Here is a 20,196-nt window from a genome sequence, read left to right as displayed (position 1 = left end):
ACCCTCCTTTAATTTTTATCTCTAAATACTACAGCTAAAATATAACTCAAAATACATCTTATCGAAGCATTGCAGGAAAATAAATATGTCAATACTTCATGTTCTAAAAACACTGTTACATTTTTCTAAAGAAAAGAACAGGCTTCAATTTAATACACTAAACCCCAGTGTGACAACTTCAAGTAACATTACAGAGTGACACAGAAGTGGAGGCTGTATGTTACAGCTCAGTTTACCTTAAACATTTCTAGTAAAGTTTCTTTCTTTACTTCCAATCTTTCAAAGGCTTGTTTTTCTTTAATGATTTTCTTACATAAAGCCTCCAAAGAAGAGAAATCATTGCTGGACACACCGCTGAAGGAAAAGGAAGTATAATTAATCTCTTTCCATTCTATTCTACTCACATAGTAGCTTGGAGGAGTATTTCTTTAAAAAAAACGTGAAGAGTTTTAATATAAAAAAATAGACCCTTGCATCATATATTAGAATTTTAAACTAGATATTATTATTGTTATATTTTATATTTTCAGTGGCTTCTACCTTGGTCATCACGGAGACTTCTCACTAGTGAACCCTCCCTCCACCACCTCTATGACCGGCTTCACTTTATTTCCCAACATACCTTAGGGTTCTACCTCCATCGATCTACAAAGGAGCTCTTATGAGTTACTAGCACTTCCTAAGTTACTACAACACTTCAAGTTTTGATAGTGGAAATACTTGGTGACTATTAAGCAGTAAGCCTGTTATCATTCCTTCCTTACTGAGAACTCTTTAAAAATAATATATGGACTTTGAGTAATTCAGAATTTATTTATTTTTTATTCAGTTACATAACTTACCCTTCTTCAAGGTACATGTCATAATAGAATCCATTTTCTATTGGTGGACCATAACATAAACATCCACCATAGACTCTTTCCATGGCTTCACCCATGATGTGAGCACTTGAGTGCCAATATACCTGAAAATGCAAAGAAAAATGGGATGGTCTGAGTTTGGGCATATATGCTGTCAATTAATACGGCTGCCTTGAAAAAGATATATAAAATTTACTCTAAATAAACCCAAGACATGAAAAATCTAAATTTAGAAATGTATAAACTTTGGTGTGATTCTATGCAGAGCCAAAATGATTTAAGAGGGTTTTAATTACTAAGTTGCTTTTGTACCTTAGAGATCGTCTGGTTTAGTTGTTTCCAAACTAATTAAATTCAAATTAGCATCATTAATTACAAGGGATAGATTCTGTTCCCTGAAAACAACTGCCACTCACAAAGTGACTGTCTTCTTGACTGTAATGACCCAGGGTCTTTGGAGACAATGTGCCTATGTCCCACATCCCATGTGCTATGCTGTGGCCCTTACTGAGATGTGGGACATTACTTAAGAATTACATTCTCTTTTTCCTTATTGGCCGCAAACAATTAAGGTGTTGTAACTTGTCCCCACAACTCATTTATAAAACACAAGGACAAACATGGACACTGAAATCTGATGGCAATACAGCTGACCCTTGGACAATGCAGTGGCTAGGGATGCTGACCTTCCATGCAGTCAAAAACTCAGTATAACTCATGACTCTCCAAAAACCTACTAGTAGCCTACTATTGACCAGAAGCCTTACTGATAACATAGTCAGTTGACACATATTTTGTATGATATATGTATTATATACTGTATTCTTATAATAAAGCTAGAGAAAAAAGTTATTAAGAAAATCATGTGGAAAATACATCTACTTTATCAAAAAATACTTACAGATATTTATTTATAGAAAAACAATCTGTATATTAGTAGACCTCAAACTCATATTGTTCAGGGGTCATCTATACTTGGTAGATGAGTCAGAATATATCCACAACTATATTTTTAAGATTTGTTAAGGTACCAAAATGATTTTTAAAATTTTCATTAAAAACTTAAGGAATGCAGAATACATCTGAAAACCACTGATACACATACATATATAAACTATCATAATAAAACAAAATATTTTATTTCCCTTTATATGGTATACTATCATGGGGAAATAAGAAAACCTTGCCATCAAATGCAGGCTGATTTTTATAGTGCTTTCAAGCAGATTTGCATTTTAAGATGAGGAAAATATGGAAATTAACTGTCCAATAGGAGAGTAGCTTAAAGAATTGTTCAATTTTATTTGTAAAATCTATATATCTTGCTTAAGTGTTGACTGACAGGGCAGAAGCAATTTTTACTTGCTTTACCAGAACACTTTTCTCACTGAAGTATCCAGTAATGAAAATAAATTTATTCATGTTCACTTCTTTTTTTTTTTTTTTTTTTAAAGATTTTATTTATTTATTTGACAGAGAGAGAGAGAGCACAAGCAGGGGGAGTGGCAGGCAGAGGCAGAGGGAGAAGCAGGCTCCCCGCAGAGCAGGGGGAGCCCGATGTGGGACTCGATCCCAGGACCCTGGGGATCATGACCTGAGCTGAAGGCAGTCGCTTAACCAACTGAGCCACCCAGGCGCCCCTCATGTTCACTTCTTAAATACACAAGGCAAGCTCTTTTATGCTGCTCCCTAAATGAAAGATAAAATGAAGATTTCAAATATGACGAGACACCAATAAACTCTAAACCCACTGACAGTGGGAGCAGGAAGACACTGGAAATGTGAACCTTTATTTTGAAATTCAGTTGACTACTAAATAAAAACTTACCGCTTGAGCTTCCTCATCCTCAAATTTGAGAAGCTCCAAGGTACAATCTTCCTCCAGAGGACGGTCTACATCCCAAACAACTTGATTCACTTTAGCAATAACAGTGTTGTCAGCCAGGCCTTGACTTAAAAAATATACACACAAGCATATATATAAACAAAAGAATGTAAAAAAGACTCTCTTGTAGTACAACACTTAATCTGAGAACAAGAATAGGAAAATAAACGCTATATATATCTTATATTAACACTACATACATTACTTATAACGTATATTATAGCTTTCTGAAATAAAATGGAAAAAGCAACAACCCCCAAAATGTACCCAAGTATAACTAGAGGATCCCAAAAATCCAGAACACTATTATTTTACATTTAATGCCTCTTATTTAAGCAGACACAACTGTGATAAACAATTTTCAGTGGTTTGATTAATCTTTTCATTTCTCCAAATAAAGTTTTCCACAAAGCCAAGCTATTTAGGCTCCAAAAAAGAAAAAGAGGGGCTACTAAGTAACTCTTCTGCTCTTCCTCCTACTTGAAATCTGTAATAGATTTTTTCTGTGAGGTAACGCTAGCCACAGAATAAATTCTGTAAATGACTAAGATGGTATGATTTATAATAAGCATATAGGTAAAATAAAGGACTAGTCAATAAAGCTTGTTTATAATATGGATTTAAAAAGCCATTTACACACACAGCACGGAGTACACAATATAAACTATCACCAAGCGATTAAGACCACACTATCAGACCACACCAAGTGTAACAGCCACAGGAATTCTGAGGACTGGAAAGCAGCAAAAGTCAGATTAGTCTGGACAGGCTTTGAGGATAAAGTAATGAGGGGCTGAAAGATCAGAAAAGGAGAGGAGGTGGCATTCCGGACGAGGGAGATGTGTGTTAAGAAAGGTTCAGGAAGAGGAGCCTGGGTGGCTCAGTTGTTCAGCGTCTGCCTTCGGCTCGGGTCACGACTCCAGGGTCCTGGGATCGAGCCCCGCATCGGGCTCCCTTGCTCAGTGGGGAGCCGACTTCTCCCTCTCGCACTCCCCCTGCTTGTGTTCCCTCTCTCACTGTCTCTCTCTCTCTGTCAAATAAATAAATAAAAAATCTTTAAAAAAAACCCCCAAAACCAGAAAGGTTCAGCAAGCTGCATAGCTAGAGAACTGAGTAAGATGAATCAGATTACAGGTCTGAATGTGTAGCTAGAGAAGTAACAGTCTGTAATAGCCTAGACAACTCAACAAAAGCAGACAGCACTCTATACTTTGAAGGAAAAGTTTACAGTCTTTGTAATGTTAATCTTAAATAAATCTACCACCTGAAGGCTTCAGCTGGCTAGACATGCAGTGTTGGATGGTTCTCTTCTTACTCTGTATAAGTACAGCTAAGTACATACAACCTCCCCCACTTGAGATTTAGGACAGCACTGTAACAGAAGGTAAACCATAAATTCCCATCCCATTTTCAAATTCACTGAATTTCCAACAGATTACATCCAATGTTTTCTTTCCTTCTGAGATCATATAAAGCCAACAAAATGAAAAAAATATACACATTTCATAAGACATACATGGATCTGGCAGAGAGAAATCTATTTTATCATATTGGTGTAAAAGTTTTCAGAAGATTAAAGAATTGGCCAAAAGGTGACTAATATTCTCCATATTCTTTGGGAAGAAAATGGCTTTTATCTCAGGGTCCAAAACAGTGCCTTGAGTTGCTAACAGCAGAGTTACTTTGAAAATGTAGATATGCACAGACCATATTAGATCATTTCAATTTTCCAAAGAAGGGATAAAGTAATTAAACTTTCAGATTTAAAACAAAACAAAACTTCAAAGAAAAACCTTTTGAAGCACATGGAGCACGCCTTCTTTTTTCTTCCCTTTTGTATTCACAACTACCATCCAAACCTTTCAACAGTCTGTTACTCATGCTATAATTTTTCACACAACAGCAAGAATTTATTCTGTACTTTTGTAAAAATGTCTTAAAGCACCCCCACTTGCGGATCAATGCTTTATGTAAAATTTTGTAGTTCTCAAAAAAAATATTTTCTAATTGGTTATTTGATAAAATTACAATGTAATCTGGAGGACAACATTGTAGAATGTAGAGAAAAAGTTCCTGGACTAATAGGAGCCTGAATTTTAACACCAACACAGCTACAATCTCAGTGTGCAACAACGGAGGATTACCTTAATCAAAATGCCCATGAAAGTCACCTCTAAAATGAAAGGGTGAACTTATTCATTTAGAGGTCTATCCAGTTATTTATGATCTCACATGGAAACCTTGATATTACAATTTCCTTCTTACTTCCTCTGGAGTAAGAGAGAAGTACCTTAGGTAGAAGCAATGGTCAAATTAACTGAAACACTCCATTTTCTTTGTAAAAAGTACTAACTAGTGTCCATGACACAATAAAGATTCATGGCTCAAAGGCCAACTGCTTCTACGCTCACCAGCTGCATAGTGGGCTTACTGCTAATCAGCTAGGTTGGTTCCCAAACCTCTGTATGTACTTGTTTTAGGCCTTAGGTCCAACAATATGAAGTTGATGATAATCAACCATTTTTGACAGTCGCATGGTGATTGCAGGTGGTTCAAATCAACATATAATGAGATAATAAAAATAAATTAGAAATAATTACATATATAGGGCGAAAGATATAGTGAATATATATTTACATGTTTTAAATTAAAATGTTTAAGACAGAAGTTGGCAAACTCTTTCTGTAAAGGGCTAAATATTTCAGCCTGGACCATACATGGTCTCTGTCATATCTTAGTTTTCTTTCTTTTTTTTTTCAAACCATTTAAGAACCATGCTTAGCTCTTGGGCTGTACAAAAGTAGGCTATGACCACAGTTTGCCAACACCTGGTGTTAGATATGTACATCAATTTATGCTTTCCCATCTTTATCATTTCCTATAAACAACTATTAATCCCAATCATATCAGAGTAAGAAAGCTTGACTCTACTACAAAGTATGCATCTAATTCTCAGTTATTTCTCTCAACCCAATACAAGTTTTAAGATCAGACATGGTCCTTTGGATTTATTAAAAATAGTACATTATTTTCACGTGTCCTATATTAGCTTCTTAACGTCCCCATGTGAGATGTTCTACCTTCATTTTTAACTTCAAAACAGACATTTAAGTCAAAATAAGTGAAACACTGTCTACTTGGTTTTGTGATATTTACAATCAAAGTAGAAGAACTAATAATATAAAATCCTTTGTAAAATAAGACCAAAGTGGACTCTCTCAAAAATTAACTTTGAATCTTTTTTTTCAAAGGAGTACCTTAGGTAGAAGCAATGGTCAAATTAACTGAAACACTCCATTTTCTTTGTAAAAAGTACTAACTAGTGTCCATGACACAATAAAGATTCATGGCTCAAAGGCCATGACTTTTTTTAAAGATTTTATTTATTTGAGAGAGAGAGAGAGAGCACGCAGGCACACACGAGCAGGGGGAGCAGCAGGCAGAGGGAGAAGCAGCAGGCTCCCTGCTCAAGCCCGACGCAGGGCTCAAGCCCGACGCAGGGCTCAATCCCAGGACCCTGGGCTCATGACCTAAGCCGAAGGCAGACACTTAACCAACTGAGCCACCCAGGCGCCCCTTTAACTTTGAATCTTGAGTATAGAGCTCCACATCATTTTGATTTTTTAAAATCCCAAATAATATAAATTAAACATTAAAAATACAAACAGTAACATAAAAATATTATGAAGATAAAACTTTACAATAAAAAAATTTAGTTACAAACAATAGAAGGTCAAGATAGGTGTAGCTTATACCTAATTCCACAAGCAATTTGATATGGTGTAGTTTTCCAGGATTCTGCATTGACCTGTTTACCATCAGGCAGAGTGACTTTAATCAGCTTGCTATCTTTTTCTGCCTTCTCTGCCAGAATGGAATCATGCTCTGCTTTTAGTTTATTATACATCTCAAGACGTGTGTTAATATATTCAGGCCAAGGATTCAACTGCAAGACAACAAATGAGGAAATAAATGATCAGTAAATACTTGCTTTCCTCTTTGGAAAAAAGAAAGAAATAATAAAAACAGACAATACAAAAATTATGATTACTAATGCAACACGGTAAATGGATTGCCCAAATCACTAAGCACTGGCTTAATCATGTCCTAAATTAAGGTAAGAAAAAGAATTAAATGCTGTCTTCTTATAATTTTTACTATAAGAATTTTTTAAAAAATAGAAAAATACAAGTAACAACAGACACGTGGGCTGTTAATATCTTAAATGGACAATTATTACCATTTGCTATTTGCATAAGGTGATTTTTTCCTTTAAGACATTCTCTGAAGGTCTTTTCTAATCAAATGACACATACAGCTATAAACAATACTAGAAATAAAATGGCTTTTCCATTTTGTTTCAATCTTGTTCAAGGGATGGTCTGTACAGCTGGTCAGACTATACGTTCACTTACAATTCTTAACTAACCAACTATGAATTCATTTGACTTACGGGCTCCCATTCACAGAAAATTCCCTCTGAATTCAAAGAGAATAATACCTGCACATTGCCCTGAGAAGGGAGGTAAGACAAGTACACAAGTGATGGGAGCAGAGAGGAGGAGGAAAGGTCTTAGACAGCTCACTGTGAACTTTTTTCCAGACAGATCATTTAAGACACATATGGTCACATTTTGTACTTAAAATACTCTAATCAGAAGGGTCCTTTAGTTGCACCTTTTGTTTCCTCTTTGCAGGCTAATTCTCAAGCTGTGACGGAATAACACGTACCACTGTACTGAAAGCATGAAAAACAGACGAGGAAACGTACACATTTTTCTATTTACTTGCAAATTTTAAAATTCACAATCAACAATTTCCCCCACAATTACAGTGGACTAAATGGACAAAACCTAAGAGAAGTGGTTAGGTAGGGCTGTAAGCAACACTTAGTTCCTGATCACCTACAAAAGGACCCTTCAGTAAATGAAAGCACTAGAAATTTACCAACGCAGCATTCGTAAGAGCAGCTCTGTAAAGCCAGTTTACGTGCTACAGGACACTTCTACAAAGCCTGCTCCTTTGTGCTTCTGCATCCTGGTAGTTTTCTAAGGAGTCTCTAATAAAATGCAATGACTAAAGCAAAAACTGAAACGTGGTTCACAGCAGTTCAACTTCAAAAACAAAGTGGGAAGACGAGCTTAACTGCCTCCTAAAGCAGAATACCCAGAAATCAGGTTGATTCTGGGCTGACTTTTGAAATGCTACCTCCTCTCAGTGTGAGCTGGGGGAACTGTAAGCATTTTCTTTACAATGGAGAGGCCTCAAGGAGATCTATCTGGCTCAAAACCAAACCCTAGTGGCAAGTCCTTGTGGAAACAGTGTGATGGGTCAAGGAATTGGGCCCTCTCTGGTTTCTGTTGCATTCAGTGTAAACTTAAACATCAAGTCTCTACCTCTTAATATCTCACTGAATGAAATGATCAGACAGCTGGCATCCAATCTGGCAACTGAGTAATTACCAATCCCCTTCTTTCCAACTTTTTTCCTCTTTTTTTTCCAAATCTAATCCCAAAGATCGTCTTGCAATTGTACTTCAATGTTGTTTTCCTTTTTCAATAATAAATAGCTGCAAATCTTTTTCCACCCTGACTTTCCTAATTCTTCTCCGAGTGTTCCACCTAGTGCCATGTAAACCATTACAATCTCATACAGAGTAAGTCTGAGACAGCTCCTGCCACCTGTCAATCTTTGATAAGAGGGCTCTAAAACATTCACCTCTGCTCGGCCTCCGTCTCCAGATCCTTCCTTGTTCTTCTTCTTGCCTCCTTCCTTTCGCTTCTCCTCCCCAGCACCTACCTATATAAGCAAAGAACAAATAAGATTTTATATTTTACTCTAATTTGACACCCCTTCATGCTGTACCCAGAAAACTGAGGAATTTTAGCATGTATTTAAAAAAAAGGCGGGGGGGGGGAGTAAATCTGATTTTGAAAGACTAGAAGATTTCACCACTGTCGAAGACAAATTAACAAGTTGCAATAAGGACAAGTCTTAAAAAAGTAGAGAGGAGTAACCTGATAACATTCAAGTCCTCCGATTTCGTTTACTTTGCTTGTCCTGTGATTCTCACTTCAGGTTTGCCTGGACATATACTCAGTATATGGCCACAAAAAAGCATGCAATTTATTCAGTAATAGTATTTGCAGAAAAAAAAATCTAATGTTTTAGATGTGCAAACTTAATCTCTCCAGGGAAACTGAGGCACACACGTGAGAAACTCCCAGAGAAGGAAAGAACACAGCTGCAGCACTATGGTTAGATGTTAAATAAGTTAGGACAACTGACTTTAAAGGATGAAGATTTCAACAGGCTGGGTTTTGAGAATGGAGGAAATAAATTGTTGGAAATGTTGAGACAGAGAATGAGAAAAAAATGGGAGAGAATGACAAAACCAGGCTGACAAAAACAGATTGTTTTAAGAAATCATGTCAGTTAAGACAGACTAGGGCTTAGACAGAAGCAAATACTAAAGGTTATGGGGTTACCATAAGGAATGTGGACTTTAATTAGAAGTACATGAAGGCACAGTAAGTTTTAAAGTAGTAAGTCCTGTGCAAAAAGGCAACCAGTGTAGAGTTGGTCTACACTGGTGGTTGTCAACCAGAAGAAATTTTGCCCCCTAGCGGATACCTGGCAATATCTGCTGATACTGGTTGTCACAACTGGGGGGGGGGGGGGGGGTGCAACTGGCATACAGTGGTTAGAGACCAGGGATGTTATTAAACATCCCACAATGCACAGGTCAGCCTCCCCAAACAGAGAATTATCCAGTTCACAAGGTCAAGAAACCCTGAAATTCATTATGGGATACTGTGAAGAGTATCTTCACAGAAATGAATTCTTTACTTCACTGCTCAGACAGAAACATTCTAAAGCAAATTGCACTACAAAAAGTTTTACGATGTACAAAGTTCCCCACAAACAATCGCATCTATTTCTTGGCAACCCTGTGAGATTGACATTATTATCATTCCCATTTTACACATATAATTAAATGGGAAAAAACTAGATGATTTTTCTAGGTTCACACATTAAGTCACAGAAAAGATACCCAATCAGGTGCTGACAGTGGTCCACCCTAAGGAGGGAAGTGATGATCACCAGTGAAGGAGTTTTGAGGGTAGAACTGGGAATAAGAAGGGGGGGCTTTATTATAGCTTTCTATATGTTTGTGGTCTTTTTTTTTTCTAGCAGTTTTATTGAGATATTTTCCTACACCATACAATTCACCCATACAAAGTACACAATTCAGTGGTTTTTAATGTATTCATTCAACCATCACCAAGATCAATTTTAAAACATTTTCATCACCCCAAAAGGAAACACTGTATCCATTAGCAGTCACTCCATTTTCTCTTCTCCCCAGCCCCTGGCAACCACTGATCTACTGTTTCTATATATTTGCCTATTCCAGGCACTTCATATAAATGGAAGCATACAATATGTGGTCTTTTGTGACTGGTTTCTTTCACTTAGCATGATTTCAAGATCATTCATGTTACATATATCAGTACTTCATTCTTTTTTTTAATGCCAAATAATATTCCATTATTTATCCATTTAACAGTCAGACATTTTCAAATGTATTACTTGTATAATTTAAAAATTAAACTAAATTAAAAAATATATGACTTCCAATTTCAAGCTGAGCTAAAACTTTTCCCACTCTGGGATTCTGGATTTCACAAACTTTTCAGGTTCATTTATAGTCAATAGATAAATAATTAACATAACTTAAGCCTATTCTAATCAATAAAGCACTAACCAACAGGGTTACAAGATTCTCTACATGCCTTTGCTCTACTGTAGAAATGATGCAACTAGTCAAGTATCTCTGGTAAGAGGGATGAAATTTAATTGCAGATGTGTGCAGGTTTAAAATGGAAAAAGAATGAGACACTTCTACTTTTCGGAGTGTATGTTTTTGGCTTTGGTCATATGGATATCTGCCAAATGAACAGGAGTAGTGGAAAAGAAGGTGAAAATTAACAGAAAGGTTTTCTGTGTTCTAAATACCTCTTTTTTAATAAATGAGAATACGGGCCCAAGGAGGGTAAAGTATTTTGCCTATCTGTATACAGCTAGTAAGTAGTAGAGCCAGGACATTGAAACAGGTTTCTCTAGAACCCTAAGCTCCATCCCATCTTTACTACAACAATTAGGAAGATGCTGGGCAACTGTTCTCTATTTCCAACAAAAACAGAACAAAAATATGTGAATTTATGCATTGTGTATCTATGTATAAGCAATCTAAAATTTCAATCCAAAAGTTGGAACACAGTTGGGACTGTGAAAGGAAGCTACAGAATTACCTTCCTCAGGGATATTTAGGAGTTGAAGGAAAAGTACCTACAGAGTGTAGTGTAATTAAATTCAACCCCAGAGACTGGGACAGCTGGTCTAGTCCTGAAGTCCAATAGTTTGATGTAGTATCTGTCCCTGACTCATTTCTCGGCAGGGGACAGGAGGCAGGACAGCACCAGAGCTATGAGTACTGTTACAGAATATTGGGTTGGAGCAAGGTACTTACTTATTCTTTGCCTATTTCCTCATCTGTGTAATGAGAATAGTAACAGAACCTTCTTCATAGTTATGTAAGGATTGAAAACGTTGAGTTAATGCATGTAATGTATAATACAGTACCAGATCCACAGTTAGCATTCAATAAATATTAGGTATTGCATAATTATTACAGAAGAGAGAAATCATGTATTTGTTAGCTCTACATCACCTTCAATTAAGAATGGCATAACATAATATTTGTGGACATGGAAAGTTGTTGACTATAGACTATTAAGCAAAAAAAGTAAACAAGTTACAAAACAAGAGAGATACCATTTTTAAGTGAAAAAATATAAACAGAGAAAACTCTATGAATAGGCACCATTTATCACCTTAAATTTGATTTATACGGTTTAGAATGTGCACACACGAATTTTCCCCATTCTATTCCTGAGTTAGAGGACATCTTCATTTTACTGAGAAAATTGTGGCTTCTATGTGATTTATCTTTTCAGAGTTAGGGTTGAGGCTGCTTTAGCTTAAGACATCACCACTCCTCACTTGGACTACTGCAACAGCATCCTGCTTATGGCCTCACCTCTTTCTAACATACCTTCCATCCCAATGCCAGAATGATCTTTAAAAACTACAATCCACATCTATCATTTTCCTGCTTAAGAACTTTCTCCTGTAGATCACAATTTCAAGTATCTCCTGAAATCCTTCTAAGAGCTCTAGCTCCCCCCCCCCTTCAGGCTGATCCCTTGCAAGCAACCTCACAGACACTTTGGGTGTGCCTTTTCACTGCCCTTGCTACCTTTACCTGTGGAAGCACTGCCCTGCCTGGTTTACCTAGTGAACTTAGACTCGTACTTCCTAACTGGACTCAAAGGAGCCCTGCCCAAGCAGGGTTAGGCACTCCCTCTTTCTGTATTCCCATAGGGTTGATCACACTGCACAATGACTATTTTCCTGCCTCACACACCAGGCTGTAAAGTCCTAGATGTCAGGCACTAGGTCTTTTTCATCTGCCTAGCTTCATCTTCCAGCAGTGCCGGGCAAAATGAATACCTGACATTTGCTGATCATAAAAAAAAAAAAAAATTCTCATTCTGGTGGTGTGAAAGTGACCTGGGAGTTGTTCCTAAGGAATGGATGACACCAAAGGGAAAGTTCAAAGATGAAATGATCAGCAGGTGTGAATGTGATAAGGCATGTCTACAGCACCAGGCAGGGGAAGTGTGTAACCTCTCTAAGGTTTGTCAACTGGGGTCACCCGGCCTCTACCACTTACTTATTATAAACCACCCAAACTTGGGTAAGTTGGGTCAGATCTCGGGGATTCGCTTTTCCCTCCCTTAAACTGAAGCTCGTTACTCCTACAAGGTTTTAGGATTAAATGAGGTTCTGCAATGTTCTTCCCGCCTAAAGTGAGTAAAAAACATTACTCTGGGAGTCCCGAGTCCTAGATTCTAATTCTGTCTCGGCTTCTAATTAGATGTCTGGCTCTAAGCTAGTCCCTCTCTCAGGGTCTCAGTTTCTTCATCTGCTAAAAGAGGATGGACCTAGAGATGACCTGCAAGGCCCCGCCCTACTTTATAAATGGACAGTCTCTGCCCAAAAGAGGCTCTGGCTCGTCCAGGAGCTCCATCGTCCCCCTCGGGTCCCACGCGGGCCGGGCCGCTTCCTTCTTCCTGCCTGGTTGGGCACCGGGGACACCAAGCAGAGCCCCAGCCTGCTTCCGGGACCCACTCAGTTCGCTCACCGACTTCTCCTCGCCTCCCATCTTCCCTGAAGGGCTCCTGTCCTTCTCCTCCGACATCAACAAACCACAAAGGAAAGACGGAACCCAAAAGCGACGATCTGGAAGACAGGAGAGCCGAAGCCAGTCAGAAGCGGGCTGGGACCCCAGGAACACTGCGCTTGCGCCACGTGGCCCGGAAAAGACCAGCTGATGCAATCGGAAAGCGCCCAAGCCCCGCCTCCCAATCCGCTGGCAGAACGGGAAGCCAATCGACAACTGGGGAAGGCGGGTCCTTCCGTCTCTAAACCAATGGAAAAACTTGGTTTTTCCTTTAGGAAAACAGAGTGCGGCGGCCTGGGAAAGGGATCCGCGGGCGCTAAACCTGTACTCGCTGCGGGTGCAGGATTTAACCCCTAGAGCCTAGAAGTCCTCAATGCGCGTGCGCCTTTTTTTCACGCATACTCGCCTATTAGTCAAGGACCTTTCCAGCCACCATAGCGAGTGGGAGGGGCTAGTTTCAAGCTTCTAGGAAGTCTCCGGGGACCCGAATGCTGTGCCTGTCACTGGGACGGATCCGGGTTAGAGCCCAGGGTTTCCTACGGCTTCTGCTCTGCCTGACCTGAGTGACTGCCGAGTTCTGGGGCCTTCCGAGGGTTCTCTGTCTGTAGCGGTGAATGGAGCTCTCCTAATGGCAGTTCAGGCTTCCCGAGATCCAAGCCTTGATGATCAGGGACGAGCGCCTTTCCTCGGACCTTCCTTAATATGTGCCTCCGCCAATCTGTAATGCGTCAGAGAGCATTTCCAAAGGGCCCAGGAAAATACGAGACTTTTACTTAAGGAAATAAACACGCTGACTCCAGGATCTCACGCATAAGCCTCAGTGTTTGGAATCGAATGGGCCTATTTTTATTTATTTTACCAGCCAATTAAAAACAAGTACTAACTTGAAACCGGAAGTGCAATGAGCTCATTCACAGTTTATGTAGTTCATCACTAAGTTGTATGAATTTTACTTTCTAAACATCAGGCCTCGACAACCCGCCACCTTCAGAGCCATCCTTCCACAAAGAACAACAGCTTTCTAACCTGGCATTTCGTTTTTCACAGGGCACCAGGATAGTCTTTTCAAATACATATGTGATCAAGGCAACATTCTGCTTAAAACTCTTTAAGTGGCTTTCATTTACTCTTAGAATAAATGTAGTTATGGCTTTGAAGCCCGTCGATTGCCCAATTTTCTCGCCCCTTCACTACACACTGAGCTGGAACTATAGTAACATTTTATTCCTTAGGGGTTCTCCCACTTTTTTTTTGGTACGTGCTGAGGTAGTTCTCCCCATCCTCTCCTCTGTCTGCCTCCACACACTTTTTGCCTTTTGAGCCCCTACTTATTTGTCAGATCTCAAGAATCGTTTTCTTAGGGGAACCATTTCTTGACCACCCTTACTGGAGGGACCAAGTCTCCCTGTTATATCTTCAGGTAGTTTCGTGTAGCTCTCAGTAGCACTCATCAGATCAATTTCACAATATAAAAAATTACTGTCTTCTCCTTTGAAAACTTAACGAAAACACGACTTGTATATCTTTTGCCAGCATCTAGCAGATGTAAACCTGGCAAAAAGTTGTTCAATAAATGTTGGGGCATTAATAAGTGTTGAGATAAATTTTATTTGAAAAATTACTTCTTAATTTGTATTGTCAAAGAAAGGAGTCAAACTCCCTAAACTACTATATCTAGAAGGTTTATAATAAGAGTAGATTATTGGTACTACTTGGTGGGTGTTCTCCTTAAGAAGTTCCGGGAGTTTTATACAATTTTAATAGGCTTAAGTAGACCAATCTGACTTATATTTAAATTACAATGAGAATCAACAAGATCTAGTCTTACTTTCCAAAATAAAATAATTTAATTATGCTCATTGTATATACGTGTCTGAATTGTATGCTAATTTTTAAAAAGATACCAAGGACCAGAAAGATGGAGACTACTGAATTTTCTAGACGAAGAACAGTATAGGCTAACAATTGCAGACTCACTTTACTGCTACGCAACTTGGCCTGTAGCAGCTTCTCTTAACCCCTTGTTCTCATTCAACCTCAGAACCAGCCCAGGTCTGAGGATGGCAAAAAAGAAAAAGCAAAAATCTTTTCTGGAGGATTCAATGTGCTATGGGAATGTAGGGGAAGCTATAAATATCCCCTGCTAGTGTGGAAACCTCTCAGGGAGATATTCCAATGGCACAGTGCCCTCTAGTGTTAGGAAGAGATTTTTTTCCCCCCATCATATGTGCATTTAGGGTTAAGCAAAGATAATGGGAGCTTCCAACAGATCCCAGATCCAGAGGACAACATGCTGTTTTTCAACTTTTGTCTGTTTACTCACAAGATTGACATGCAGTGTTATAATTGATGCCCTCTAACCTACATACATTTTAGGACAGTGACTCAATTGCTCTGCCTTTTGAGAAGTGAAACAAAATTATTTATGAACTATACAACAAATAATGTTACAAATAATAGAAGATTGCATACAATCAACTTTTAAAAAATATGAATTAGACAAGAGTCTAGTTTATCTATAATAATCTTTTATTCACTCATGTAAAAACATTTTAAAAAAAGGGAAGTAGAGTATGCAGCAATGGAAGATATGCATTGGAAGTTTGGCTGTGGTGTTAGTATGTCTCAGAAAAACACACAGCTGGGACATGGCCAGGTGAGTAAGAATCTGATTACAGGGTGAATGGGGAAGGATGCTCTTTTTGTTGCAAGAAATAGAGAGTCGGTTGGTGATTTTTGACAAATGAGGAATTTATTCTCAAACTACATGAAGTAGGGGCAGCCTGGATGGCTCAGTCGGTTGAGTGTCCCACTCTTGGTTTCGGCTCAGGTCATGATTTAATGGGTTGTGAGATGAAGCCCTGCTTCCGGCTCCAAGCTCTGTGGGGGTCTGCTTGAAGATTCTCTCTCTCTACTCCTCCCCCCAACTCATGGTCTCTCTTGTGCTCTCTCTCTCTCTAAAATGAATAAATCTTTAAAAAAAATAAAAAATAAAATTACATGAAGTAGAAAGGGAAATAGGAATCTCATCTGTGTAGCCAGGCCACATGGACCGCAGGGAAAACTGAACAATTGGGCCTCATGGGAGACTGCATGGACTGTAGCTTGATGGTTAATCAAAATCCAAGGTCCTCTAGAGTAACAAGAAGGTGTGACTTAGGGCGCCTGGGTGGCTCAATCGTTAAGCGTCTGCCTTCAGCTCAGGTCATGATCCCAGGGTCCTGGGATGGAGTCCCACATTGGGCTCCTTTCTCCGTGGGAAGCCTGCTTCTCCCTCTCCCACTCCCCTTCCTTGTGTTCCCTCTCTGTGTCTCTCTCTGTCAAATAAATAAATAAAATCTTAAAAAAAAAAAAGAAGGTGTGACTTAAGCTCTGGTACTCCACTCTTAACATGATTCAGTTACTCTAGTCTCTTGCTCCTCCTCCTATTACCAGCTGACCAATTTACTTTATATGTTGTGGTTCAAATTTCCGAAGAGCAGAATGAGAGTGGCTGTCTAATTACCAAGCCACGTAGTCATAGGTCACAGGCTAGCTTATGGATTGAGGGGTTGTTCCTTCAGGTCAGGCACCTCCCCTAGTCTGCTCAGCAGTGGTTAAGGGCTGGTCATATGGTGTAGCCATCATGCTGCAGGGATCAGATGCTTTCCTCATTGTGGAGTGTGGGCACCTTTAGAAGAGGATGCTGAGCATGACAGGTGCTATGAGTTATACCTCTAAGGCAAAATGTGTTTGTGATTTATCTGGCAATATTTTCACTATAAACAATTTGAGTGCTGTTTCACTTAAAAAGAAGGTTTTATGGGAGCTTTTTGTTGGAAGGGGAGGCAGAGATGCTGAACTTCTGACTGTAACAGAAATAGTTATTTCATGAATGCACTTTGGAAAATGTGACACTACACTTATAAGGTGTTCATTATGATATAATTACCCACCAATCACACTTAGAGTGACATAATGCTTTCCAAATAAATCTTGGTTTATGTTTTAGTGTAAAATATTTAGAGCTATTAGACATGTGGTCCTTGCTGATGTGGATTTTTTTTTCTTCTGATTTCTTTACAGTTAATCTAAAAATATGATTAAAATTTGGAATGTCATTAGAAATGATACCAATCATCATGCACATTCATACCATACAAAATACATTTGTATAGATAATAGCGCAGAAGATAATGCTGATGCAATTTAAGAAGGTGGTGTTTACTCCGGGCACAGGTATAATAACTGTCAACTTGAAACTCACCCGCTAATTCTTTGAGTACTTTACACCAATGTTTCTGGTTTCAATTTCAAATCTATCCAAATGTCCTTAGGGCACTTTGAATGACAGTGTCGACCTTTGGTAGATAGTTCCAAAATAGAAAGTCTATCTATACCTTGAAGAGGGCATTCTCTATGGTATTTGAATCCTGGTTTCTTGTGAGTTATTCTAGTTTGTTTAGAGACCTTGCTTTCCATCCTCTGTTAGGTTTGATTTCAGTGGATCTCTTAGTTATTCTGATCTAATAACACTGAACATACCCTAGCTTTCTACTACCTTTTTGAAGAATACCTTACTCCTCTACTACATTTTGAAGTTACTCCATTTTATATGTACTTACCTTTTTCTTAAAGATATCATTTCTCCTTTCTTTACTCTAACATAATTTTTTTAAGGGAACCTCTGTCTTCCTCCAGCATAATCAGCCTGCCTTCTTTTATCTTTTTAAAATTTTAATTACTTTCTTCACCTTTGGGTTTACAATAATTTAATTGAATTTTTTCTCCACTTCAGTCCCCCAGAAGAGCATATTCTCTTTATAATAAAGGCCCATGGTCTTTTGTTGTTGTTGTTGTCAATAACACCTACCAATTTTTCTTCTTAATTTTCTTAACTCTCAAGAACCTGCTTAAGATCACATGGTTTGTGAAACCTCTGGACAAACCACAAAAGTAAAAAAAAGTTAATCTTTTCAGCCTTCCCCCTTTACCTTTAAATATGGTTCCAGAATCATGCCAACAGGCATGGATTTAGGGCAGTTGATCTAGCTCTGGATACCTAGATCTTGTACTAAAACTAGTACTAGTACTAGTATTATTATACAAGACTACTCCATAGCCCATGCATATATTAGTCACCTTTGTACTTTATCGTTCAGCACATTGGCTGAAAAATACTGTGAAAGAACAAATATTGTTTGTTTGTTTGTTTTAACAATACCTAACAGAATACCCAAGCCCAGTGTTCAGTGCAAGGAAAAACTGACAAAGCCATTCTTGGAGGCCCATACAATCTGCTTATAAGGACAAGTGCCTGGCTTGCTGAAGTTAAATGCCAACTAAAACTACTGTAAAAAATCAGCTCCTGGTCACAGTATAAACAGCTGAGAGCCCATTCAGAAATCTTGCAGGTTAGTTGTTAAGCATAATCATGGTTAAAAATTAAATTATATTAAATGAAGTGTGGTATCCTGAATTGGATTATTGGATTCTGGTACAGAAAAAAGACATCAGTGGAAAAACTGATGAAATTCAAGTGAAGTCTGCAATTTAGTTTGTATATTGCACTAGTGTTCATTTCTTAGCTTTCATAAATGTACCACAGTCATGTAAGATGATAATATTAGAAGAAGCTGAGTGAAGGGCATATGGGAACTCTGTACTGTCTTTGCAATTCTCCTGTAAATATAAAGTTATTTCAAAATAAAAAATATAGAAACTTTTATTCTGAAATAACTTTACATTTTTGCCACATATACCCATATATAAATTGTATATGTTACATATATACTTAATTTATAGTTATTATATAAACTTATAATCAAATATATTGTATTTTAAGAGGTAATAAATATGCAAAACTTACCACTTCTTAATTATTTTATTACATTAAATATTATCTCTGTTCTTGAGCTCATTTTTGTCTATTTTATCAGTATGGTAAAATACTATATACTGCGACGAACCATGAGAGACTATGGACTCTGAAAAACAAACTGAGGGTTCTAGAGGGGAGGGGGTGGAGGGATGGGTTAGCCTGGTGATGGGTATTAAAGAGGGCATGTTCTGCATGGAGCACTGGGTGTTATACGCAAACAATGAATCATGGAACACTACATCAAAAACTAATGATGTAATGTATGGGGATTAACATAACATAAGAAAAAAAAAGAAAAAAAATACTATATACTGCATATCTGTTCCTAACTCAGAGTTCAGACATTAGTAACTTGAAGTTAGCTATGGTGGGAACATTTATACCTCAGAAACTGGCAGATCCTACAAATCAGGGCTTATTGTTTTCCGAGAGAGCTGGTTGTTAAACATTTACCAGTACACCATTTTTTACCAGTATTATGGGGCTTTTAATTTGATGTCCAGAATTCAAGGAGAGATCTTTCTCATTATTAACCCTTAATAACTCATCTGAAGATTTTCTGCTTCTGGTTCTTACAGCTTTGGGCTAGATAATTTTGAAGGTCTTAGTCCCGAGGGGGGTACAGGCATGATTCAGATGAATTGGTGGGGACCGCCCCCTGGCCTTTTGGGGCTCTACAGGCTACTGTACCCACAGGCAGAATTGGAGGTTTGCTGTTCTGGCCAGAAGGATTGATCCTGATTAGTGGAGGGCAAATGGGTGTCTGCTACATAAAGGAGGATTTTGTCAGGAACCCAGAATATCAATGAACCATTTTTTTTTTTTAATACTGCCTTACCTAATGTTCTGCTTATTGGAAAACCCAATAAAGACAAAGAAGGAAGTTTTGGGTCATCCACTAGGTAAAGAACCCTGTCTAGCCAAATTCTGACAAAGGCTAAGGTAACCTGAATAGATGCTAGAAAAAGGAAGCTAGGCAGGATTGGCTACCTAGTTTGCAGAATCCAGAGCAAAATAAATATGTGTGAACCCTTGTTCAAATATTATCAAGAACTTCAATATATCACTAGGAGAGTATTGACTAAGTACAGGATGCTTCTAAGTTTAGGGCTCCATGTGGCCACACGGGATATACACCCGCAAAGCTGGTCCTGGTGCTATGATTCCCAACTTTGCCCTCATGATCAGGAAGAAGTATGGATTGTAGCAATTACGTTTTACGTCACTTTTTTCTTTTCTCCCCTCCCCCAACTTTTCCTTCTATCACATATGAAGAACACCA

The 20,196-nt window shown here is 38.3% G+C and overlaps 1 protein-coding gene across 2 annotated transcripts in view; it reads right to left on the bottom strand.

Moving 5' to 3' along the window:
* TARS1 (threonyl-tRNA synthetase 1) overlaps positions 1-13,203 on the bottom strand; it is a 33,330-nt gene extending 20,127 nt beyond the window's left edge. For both annotated transcript variants that reach the window (XR_013445515.1, XM_078066616.1), the window contains exons 1-6: positions 13,016-13,203; positions 8,464-8,544; positions 6,501-6,691; positions 2,689-2,812; positions 843-964; positions 237-354 (exon numbers count right to left, since the gene is read on the bottom strand). Coding sequence is in view for 1 of the 2 variants with exons in the window: in XM_078066616.1 (XP_077922742.1) it covers positions 237-354; positions 843-964; positions 2,689-2,812; positions 6,501-6,691; positions 8,464-8,544; positions 13,016-13,072 (693 nt within the window). In the remaining variant the exon portion in view is untranslated. The remainder of the gene's footprint in view (positions 1-236; positions 355-842; positions 965-2,688; positions 2,813-6,500; positions 6,692-8,463; positions 8,545-13,015) is intronic.
* Between the last annotated feature and the right edge of the window lie 6,993 nt (positions 13,204-20,196).

This window comes from Halichoerus grypus, chromosome 2 (genome assembly GCF_964656455.1).
Source record: "Halichoerus grypus chromosome 2, mHalGry1.hap1.1, whole genome shotgun sequence".
In the NCBI taxonomy this organism is placed as follows: Eukaryota; Metazoa; Chordata; class Mammalia; order Carnivora; family Phocidae; genus Halichoerus; species Halichoerus grypus.
This window is presented reverse-complemented; position numbering and strand designations above follow the sequence as displayed.